Raw genomic sequence first — 10002 nt, 5'->3', positions numbered from 1 at the left:
CACTTGAGGAACTTGAAGCTCTCGACCTGCTCCACTACAACCCCGTCGAGCCCCATCCTGAATGGGAAATACATTATCACCATCACAGCAATACAATGCCTTGGAAAAGTATCCCCTTTGCAGCGTCTAATTTTGTCGAAGTTTCACATTTTGTTACCTGGCATTTGGACACATTCAATTCTCCAAATGTCAAAGGTACTGTACCCATACCTTAATGGTAGCCTCACTTTGGTAAAGGATGGGAATATCACTGGCCCTTCCTCCAATCGACATATGCCCCCCGAGAGGAGAGCATAGAAAGGAGGGGGCTGATGTGTTATGAAAACTGACCGCATGGCCTTGTGGACTGTCCAGCATAAGGTCCACATTTTAAAAGTATTCCAAAATGTGTTTAAGGCAATAGTGGAGTACAGAAATCTGTACATCTGAAAGAGGAAATACAGAGCGGTGCAAGACTACAAGGGGTTTGAGGTCTACTTCCATTAGCTGCTCCAGGAGGGTCTGATAGCAGGACAATGCAGGCTGACTGGACTGGCTGGGTTCACCTGTGGGCAAAAGGTGTTCCCACTTTGAAGTGAGTTACTCCCCAGACGACTGCAGTCAAAGGTATCAATGGTTCATCCTCCTGACACCAGCAGTCATAGAGGCACATCAGGTACAGAGAGAGAACCTGCATCGGGTTCTTCAGCTTGGAAGTAGAACGGTACAGTCCAGACAGTAAGCCTTTCATAGCAATGTTATTCACCTGCTTGAACTCTTGCATTATTTATGTAATCGTGCCAGATAACGCACTTCAACTCTTCAAAGTTACCATTGATAACGGTCTATAACTGGTATACTTTGGACTTGCTGAAACAGTGATTTATTGCTGGGGTTTTGGCTCAATTGCTAAATATGTAATTGTTTCCTCCATTTGCCCTTATAGGGCAGTACTTGACAGGTGAATACAATACAGTGGAAGCGCAGACACTAGGAGGGATCATTGGTAAATGTAATTAAATATGTCATTCAAACCAAGCACCAGCAAACCCTCATAGGATGACATTTGTCAATATCCCCAAATTATGATGCCGCAAAACATGTTTGGAACACTGCAGCTAGGATTTGCATCGATGTGATCAAATAAGTACGGCCCTCACACTAATTACAAAATCAATCCAGCTGCAAATCCTGTGAGTGCCAAGATATTTTGCTGACACAATTCAGTGTTATATTGTAGACAGAAAATGTACATACCTAATATACACCAGCCTACACATTGCATTACATACAATTTGCAGATACTCAAGGTAGACATGAATTTATTTGAAAAAGTTTAAGAAATAAAAAAGTACTAAAGCAAGTATAAAAAAATAGTTTTGAGATGAGTTTACACTTAATGGCACTGCTGTTAGAGTGCACTGACAGCATCAGATCACATTCAAGGCATTGGGTCATTTTAACCTTCAAAAGATAACATGAACATTTGCATTATAGACGATCATGTTCAAGGCATTGGGTTGTTTTAACCGTTAAAAGATAAAACAGACTGGAGCATGGGGGTCATTCTTAACACTTTAAGGCTTTTGAATTTGATTTGCATCAGAGTACGGTAACATGCACACAATACGGTTTGTGCATAACCAGATGAATGTATAATAGTTTGTTTAAAAGCTTTGCAATGACAATTTCCCTAATAATCCTTAAATAAATGCAGAAAATCATCAAAATAAACATTTGACCATGTTATTTTTGTGACACCTGTTTGATTCTGAGTTTGGACATATAAAGTTTGTATGCGAACTATTTCTAAGATGCATACTTTCAGTTTTTCCGAACTCACTTGCAGATAAGAGGGAGGCTTGCACTACTGGTGCTGGCACATGGCAGATCAAACACACCGCTGGAATGCCGAATCAGCCATCTTAATAATTCTACAGATTTCAGAAAACCAGGTGTTTTAATCAGCGTACGCTTACTTCGATTTCAACATTACGCCGATTCAAGATGAGCAGAGTCGTGTTTACATGGCTATTGCCATAAGTTTAACATCGAATTATTAGTGTGCATGTAAATGGACTCACTGCCTCAATGAACCGAGCATACGATTTTGAAATGTGTAGAGAAGTAACAAAGCCATAAATATACAGGTCCAAATTTCAGGGGAAACACACAATGTATAAAAAAATAACCCAGAGTTAGGGGGTAATTGGCTTGCTTTCTGAAAATGCTATTTGACAGATGAAATGCTTTGTTAACTGGACCTGGACCCCCCCCTTCATAATTGTTACTAGTTGGTCACAGTGGCCTTAAAGCAGTGGTATTCAAACATTTTTAGCAGGACCCCATTTCCCCACCCTCACAAAAATGTATTGCAACCCCACCCCGAATCGAAGGATTTTTTTGGTGCGATTTCCAATCTTTACATCAACAAATAACCTTCAATTCATTACGCATTCATCTCTTATCAAAATGAAGAAACCAATAGATACATTTACTGAAAACAATTTATTTTCTAATTATCTTTCTCAAAATGTTTATTGTCCCATACAAAAATGTGTACAAAACTATTTGGGCATGACCACAACTTTGAATACCACTGCCTTAAAGGCTTCATTTTGCACTTCCAAGTGTCAATATCATCCAAACATTTACCATATAAAACTAAATGAAAGAACAGTATCAAAAGCATGTGTTACATAAACATACAAGATAATGTACATGAATTCAAGCATTACCCAGGTTTTTGATCCTTTGGACAAAGGTGCCAAAAAAGGCTTCCAGTTCCCAGACTTGGCATCAGATTTGGGGGGTTCATGATCAAAGTAAGTTATTTCTGCAAACTACGTATTGCTGTTGGTGTGCTACAACTCAAATATAACAGTTACAACTGGTGGTTGACACATAGTTTTAACCATTTACTAATTGTAAGCTGTTGCACATGGAAGACAGTTATTCACTGCATAATATCACCAACACCCTCTGAATTGGCCACTTAGTACCTTTTCTTATGCTCAACAGCAGAGAGCCCTGTCTATTACCATACCAGTTCAAACACTGACTCACTGTGGTTCCTTGTTCCTCACAAAACACACACAAAAAATAATTTGACATGGTTTTGGGGGACACTTTGCTTGCCCTTACCCTCTTGGAATGGCTGAAATGTAAACTACAGTTTTACGTTCAAGGCCAACTTGAAACGGACTACTCTAAACTCCAGCAAAGAGGAATAACTACAAACTACTAAAGGAAGTTCAACAAAACAGCACAGCTGCCCTGAGAGACTAATAGGCATGTTCTGAAAACAGTTGGGTCACTTTGGATCTTCAGACATGGTCAAGTGTAGCTGGGTAGGAAGAGCCTGCTCGTTGAGTTTGGCATGTTTTAGTTGAGCGTTCACTGGCCTCAATACTGAAAGGCAGACCAATTCATCCTCCTTGAGTCACATATACACAATACCTGTTCCCACACAATGCTCCCTCATACCCCCACTGTCCCAGATGCGAGAATATATCATTAGAGGGCCAGGTGGGCAAATGAAGAAGTTAGGCTCGCAAACCTGAAGGCAAAAGGAGAAAAATGTAATGTCAGTTTCAAGTAGACAATAATTGTACCTCATCCACAACATCCATTAATTGATTCGAACCACTGTAAAATGACAATTACATGCAAAATACTACAGAAGTATTATTATGTAACCAACATGTTATACTTTTTGTGACGCATGCCAGAGCCCAGATAAACACACCTTTCTCGCAGGTGCTGCTCTGCTTCTCCTGGGCAAAGTTGAGGCGGTTCTGCTCCACGGCCGTCCCGTTGGACTCTGGGCTGCTGCTCCGCGACGGACTGCTGTTGTCCTCGTTCAGGTGGGCCAGGTCCAGGTGCTGCTGGGCCAGCTTCAGGTGCCTCCTCAGCCTCTCCAGCTCCTGCTGTGAAGTCTCGTCCCCAAACGACTCACGGCCCGAGTCGCCCAGGTTGTAGTCCAACCGCATGCCCTTGGGGTCCTTCTTCAGAGCTGTGGTGTAGCCCGGAGGAGCTGTGGGGACCCGGTGGCCACATAGTGTGGGACGCTGGCTAGCCAGTTGGTGGGGAATTGGGGGGCGAGGACGAGGGCGGCAGAGACAGTCCCGGATGCCGCTATAGCCCAGGTGGAGGATCTCCAGCAAGGTGAAGAGCAGACAGAGGGCACTCACCCCGTACATGATGAGCAAGAAGATAGTCTTCTCTGTGGGGCGCGACACAAAGCAGTCCACTGTGTGCGGGCAGGGGGAGCGTTTGCACACGTACGAGGGAGACACCTCCAGGCCGTAGAGGATATACTGGCCGAACAGAAAGGAGACCTCGAAAGCAGCACGCGACAACAGCTGGAAGATGTACACCTTCATGAGGCCATTGCGCTTGATGCGCCGGCGCCCGTCATGCTTCTTGTTGGGCTTCTCCTCTTTCTTCTTCTCCTTCTCCACCTCAATCTCCTCCGAGATCATGGGATCCTCCTCACCATTATCCTCCGCCTCCTCGTAGTTCCGGTTGGTCCCTAGGCTCACCATGGGCATTGTCCTACCACGGGGCCTGTATTCCTCGTCGTCCATGCGGGCAATCTTGTGCATGGCAAAGCCCAGGTACATGACGGTGGGGGTGGTGATCATGATCACCTGGAAGACCCAGAAACGGATGTGCGAGAGCGGCGCAAAAGCGTCGTAGCACACATTTTCGCAACCGGGCTGGTGCGTATTGCACACAAACTTGCTCTGTTCATCGTAGTAGATGGATTCGCCTCCTACAGCCGTCAACACAATGCGGAAGACGATGAGCAGCGTGAGCCAGATCTTGCCCACAAAAGTGGAATGGTTGGAGATCTCATCCAAGAGACGCGTCAGGAAACTCCAGCTCATGGTGACTCCGGAGTGGGGGGAGAGGGACACTCAACTCTATATGGGGGGAGTGGAGAAAAAGTGAGCAAAACAGATTATATAGGCTTACACCATTTTGTATAGCTCCTGAGAGTGAGGCAGTACTATGCAATATTCAACTTACATTTTTATTGAATCATATTTTACTATTTGGATTTCTCAAGAATGGTGTCTAAACCGACTCTATAACGACAACCTCTCAACTGCCAGAAGTGTGCAGCTCATTGCTGAAAAAATGACGAGACGGATTCCTCCTCAGTACGAGAGTTTGCAACACGTGTGAGCACCAAAGACACACACCCCTAAACGATTCCAACTTCATTGCCAATTATTCCTGGGAAATTCAGACCAGCTATTGGATAAGAATAGTTATGTAGAACAAAGACCAGACCGTTTGACAAATTTCCCTCATGGACTATTCTAGTGGATATAGGAGGCTTGCTTGTCATCAAATATCTCAACTCTTTAGGCAAATACTATAGCCTATAAGTTTAGCACAAATCTGTTTCAGTGCCCACAAATACTACAATATTGAAACTGCCCACATAATATGAAGAGAAGACCTCTATTGCCTGCAGAGGACCAGTACGTTTACTACACCAACCAACTGAAGTGTGTAAATGTGATATACGCAGAGGCTACTAATAAAAGTATAAAATGGGTCCGTGTGAAGTATGCCTCTTTCTGTTTGTCAGTACAGGCCTCTATGAAAGTGTCAGTCAATTAATGGATACTCATATGGTCTATTTGATTGGTAATATTAAAAAAAAACAAAAAAAAAAAAAACGCTAGCAAAACCAGATGGCTCAAGGAATTAAAAGGCACATAGCACGATAGATGAGCAAATGCACCTATATCTTGCCTTAGCTGCAATGTACTACCATTAGGAGACAGATGTGGTGAGCCATCAGAAAGATATCACTAATATCCACCAGATGGCATTAACATCAATGTAAGTGTCTCACAAAGGCAGCCCTCATGAGTTTTGCTCAGTATGGATAATACCAGTTCTGTCAGCTTTTCCTTCTTGAGATGTCACAAGCTTGGGCAAGGATCTCATGAAATGGGCACTAAATATATATTTACTCCAAACTACATCAATGAGCTATGCACAGTACATTTCAGAAACTGATGATTTGAGCATTGTAAATTCTTGACCATAAACTGCCTTAGATAGGGGATTTTCAAACACACCCAAAAGCCTGGATGAAAGGTAACTAACCTTAAAAAGAGGCAGTCTCATTGCTAAATCCATGTTTGTACTTTTAAATTAATGAAAAATATGAAACTCAAATGCCTCAAGAGCTTAGTTCAACTGTCCTACCCCATCAGAAAACAAAATATAACCTTGTTTACGCCATTGCTGGCCCTTTTTAATCAAGTTCTGGCCTGGATTAGATCTTATCTGTCGGAAAGATATCAGTTTGTCTCAGTGGGTGGTTTGTCCTCTGACAAATCAACTGTAAATGTTGGTGTTCCTCAAGACTCCATTTTAGGACCACTATTGTTTTCACTATATATTTTACCTCTTGGTGATGTCATTCGGAAACATAAGTTGGTGTTTGAAGATATCCCTCTAGTGGAGTGGGGACTGTGCTTTGGCAAAGTGGGTGGGGTTATATCCTGCCCGTTTGGCCCTGTCCGGTGGTATCGTCAGACGGGGCCACAGTGTCTCCTGACTCCTCCTGTCTCAGTCTCCAGTATTTATGCTGCAGTAGTTTATGTGTCGGGGGGCTAGGGTCAGTCTGTCATATCTGGAGTATTTCTCCTGTCTTATCTGGTGTCCTGTGTGAATTTAAGTATGCTCTCTCTAATTCCTTTCTCTCTCTCTCTCTGAGGACCTGAGCCCTAGGACCATGCCTCAGGACTACCTGGCCTGATGACTCCTTGCTGTCCCCAGTCCACCTGGCCGTGCTGCTGCTCCAGTTTCAACTGTTCTGCCTGCGGCTATGAAACTCTGACCTGTTCACCGGACGTGCTACCTGTCCCAGACCTGCTGTTTTCAACAATCTCGAGTAGAGGTCGACCGATTATGATCTTTCAATGCCGATACCGATTATTGGAGGGCCAAAACAAAGCTGATGCCGATTAAATCGGCCAAATTTCCCCCCGTTCCTAGGCCGTCATTGAAAATAAGAATGTGTTCTTAACTGACTTGCCTAGTTAAATAAAGGTGAAAAAAAACAAAACAAAAACGGCCAAATCGGCATCCAAAAATACCGATTTCCGATTGTTATGGAAAGTTGAAATCGGCCCTAATTAAATCGGCCATTCCGATTAATCGGTCGACCTCTAATCTCGAGACAGCAGGAGCGGTAGAGATACTCTGAATGATCGGCTATGAATTGCCAACTGACATTTACTCCTGGAGGTGCTGACCTGTTGCACCCTCGACAACCACTGACTATTATTATTTGACCCTGCTGGTCATCTATGAACATCTTGGCCATGTTCTGTTATAATCTCCACCTGGCACAGCCAGAAGAGGACTGGCCACCCTTCCATAGCCTGGTTCCTCTCTAGGTTTCTTCCTAGGTTCTGGCCTTTCTAGGGAGTTTTTCCTAGCCACCGTGCTTCTACAACTGCATTGCTTGCTGTTTGGGGTTTTAGGCTGGGTTTCTGTACAGCACTTTGTGACATCAGCTGATGTAAGAAGGGCTTTATAAATGAATGATTTATTGTTTACAGACAATTTAATTGAAAACAAACATTGTTAGCCTCAAAACCTAGTTCAAACTATCATTTTGATTTCATGGGTGGCCCCGTCTATGAATTTGTGAGTGAGTCCATCTCTCCAGCCCCATCCAGAAGCTATTTACATTAAAAAGTAGGGGCTTTGTTGTTGTTTCAACTGCAGATTGCCTCTTTAATATCTCATAGAAAACGTACAAATTCCAAGCACGTTCCAACGTCAGAGCGGTCTAGCCTGAATGTACAGGGTGGTGGGGAGGGCAAGCAGTAGGCTGCTCACGCCGAAGAACTGGCCTCAGTGGCTCTAAAAGTACATTTATGCTATTTTGCCTTTTTTAAAATAAAATAAAAACAGGTAACCATTCTACCCCTTGTACACGAATACGCAGAGTTTCCAGGCAGAGAAAAGCTATTACACACGGCCGTAGAAAATGGGTTAATTAGAAATCTACGTTTCTACTGTGCCCTCGTGTTGCGTTCGATAGCTTCCATCACCTTCATCCCCTCGCACAACGAAGGAACAAGCTAGCATATATCAAGATATCAATTAGCTAACTACATATTTAGCTACCTATTTCTCCCTAGTAACACTTACCAAACAGTTGACTGATTGGCTATCTAAACTAGACAGAGAGGATAGCTACTTACATCAAAATATTGAAAAGCAGTAGTTAGGTGAAAAACAATTGCTTCAAGCAGCCGAGCTAACGTTAGCGCACAACACTCAGAAACACAAAACATATCCTAAACACAAACTAATGCTCAGTTTTGTTGGTTGACGTATTTGTTATTAATCTTACCTTGAATCCTACTTACTCCGTTTCTAAATTCCTTGAATTTTGCCTATAGGCTATGCCTTAAAAAATGTTCCTCAAATGTCTGGTCACTTTCCTCTCCACTATAGAAAAAAAAAAGCTTCACTTTATTACCCGCATTCGAAAAATACTGGGGGAGACAGACAAAGAACATCCCTAAATCGCAATTTTCTCCTCCCCTACGCGCGAATGCACCCCACCCCCCTCTTCAGGACCTTCTCATGAAATCCGAGACAAGGATCTACGTCGACACTCTTCATCCTCAGAACCTGACTATTTGTTTTTCATACAATGCGATACACACAGTTGTGTGCTCCCGACAGTCAGCCACCAAAACAGATTTAGCCGTTTACATTGCAAATGACGACGGCAGTACAATTTCTCAAAAAAATGATGTCCCTCTCTCTCTCTTGAGTTCATAGACAGACTATGGCTGGGCGTAATGCAATGTTCATTTGTTCTCACAATAAACTGTTTGCGATATTAACAAGAACATCAATAACTATAACAACCACAATGTAGAATTTGTACGCACATCTCTGTCATAATGAAATGTATGTATGCACCCCTATAATAGAGATTCAAGAAAATTGCAATTTACTTACTACTGTAAAATTTCAGTTAGCACAACTAGGCAACTGTCGCAGTATGTCTATGATAATTATGATTTACAGTCTGCTGAGTTTTACCTGCATGCTGGTGATGTGGGAATTTGAAAATGATGCTACAATCCTCATTGTTGTGGGATGTGCCCCCAGCTGTTATGTGGCACATAGCCCCCCCTCCCCCCCAAGTAGTTATTATTTGAAACCTTTCCTCCTTCTCGACACTTTCTTTGGCAAGATGGGGGTGGGAATCATTCCTCCCAGACTAGCTTCCATATACAGTACATTTTTACCCTCCATTGTCATCAGTTGGCACACGCAGGAAGTACATCAAAGGCACTCCAGTCTTCTGTGGGATAGAGATGTGTGGTCTTTTCATCCACACAACGATGTCATCAACTAGACATAATTCCACTAGATTGAGTACATTCTGTATGTTTCACTGTTCAATTATTTCAGCCATCTCAGAGGGTAGCCTACCATTTGGTTGCCAGCCAGTCAGTCAATGATCATGGTCATTGTTCTTCCTGTATTCACAGAAATTCAAGCAACATCGCTATGCAATTGGCAAGTAAGCAGATGTATTGTGTTCAATAAATTGCTTGCGAAAAGACTTCATGATTGTAAATGACCGAGTTGTATTGTCTGGCCAAGGCAGTTTGCCACTCAAAGCCCATCATACTGCTTTTCACTGCAAACAGGTCAGAGATGGAATGTGCTCCCCTTCCCTCTTCTTGGGGAGATTTCACAAGCGTGCTTTCATTCATGGATTTCAATGTGGGGTCCCCTCATTGACTAGACTTACAAGCTTCCTTTTCACCACAGAGGCAGAAACTCTAAACAGCAGGAACCCAAAACGTAGTGGTTATTCAAGTTGCTTGACAATAGTGTGCTGTTAAGATTTGCTTTGTGCTCTGGAGTGCAGCTTGCTCTTTCCCATTGGGCGGCTCACAATTGGCTCAGCGTCGTTCTGGTTTGGCAGGTGTAAGCGGACATTGTAAG

The 10002-nt window shown here is 43.1% G+C and overlaps 1 protein-coding gene across 2 annotated transcripts; it reads right to left on the bottom strand.

Annotated features, from left to right (window-relative positions):
- Positions 1-1284: 1284 nt before the first annotated feature.
- On the bottom strand, positions 1285-8705 carry LOC106581869 (gap junction gamma-1 protein). 2 transcript variants are annotated; one of them, XM_045704517.1, is made up of 3 exons: positions 8397-8705; positions 3728-4907; positions 1285-3538 (listed from the first exon to the last, which is right to left on the bottom strand). In XM_045704517.1, the coding sequence occupies exons 2-3, from the start codon at positions 4869-4871 to the stop codon at positions 3525-3527; spliced, it is 1158 nt and encodes a 385-aa protein (XP_045560473.1). In that variant the 5' UTR covers positions 4872-4907; positions 8397-8705; the 3' UTR covers positions 1285-3524. The 2 variants fall into 2 exon arrangements, with proteins under 2 accessions (XP_045560473.1, XP_014019777.1); XM_014164302.2 differs by having other exon boundaries at positions 8381-8698.
- Between the last annotated feature and the right edge of the window lie 1297 nt (positions 8706-10002).

Source organism: Salmo salar, chromosome ssa21 (assembly GCF_905237065.1).
Source record: "Salmo salar chromosome ssa21, Ssal_v3.1, whole genome shotgun sequence".
Lineage (NCBI taxonomy): Eukaryota > Metazoa > Chordata > Actinopteri > Salmoniformes > Salmonidae > Salmo > Salmo salar.
Note: the sequence above shows the minus strand (reverse complement) of the source record. Positions and strands in the feature narration are given on the sequence as shown.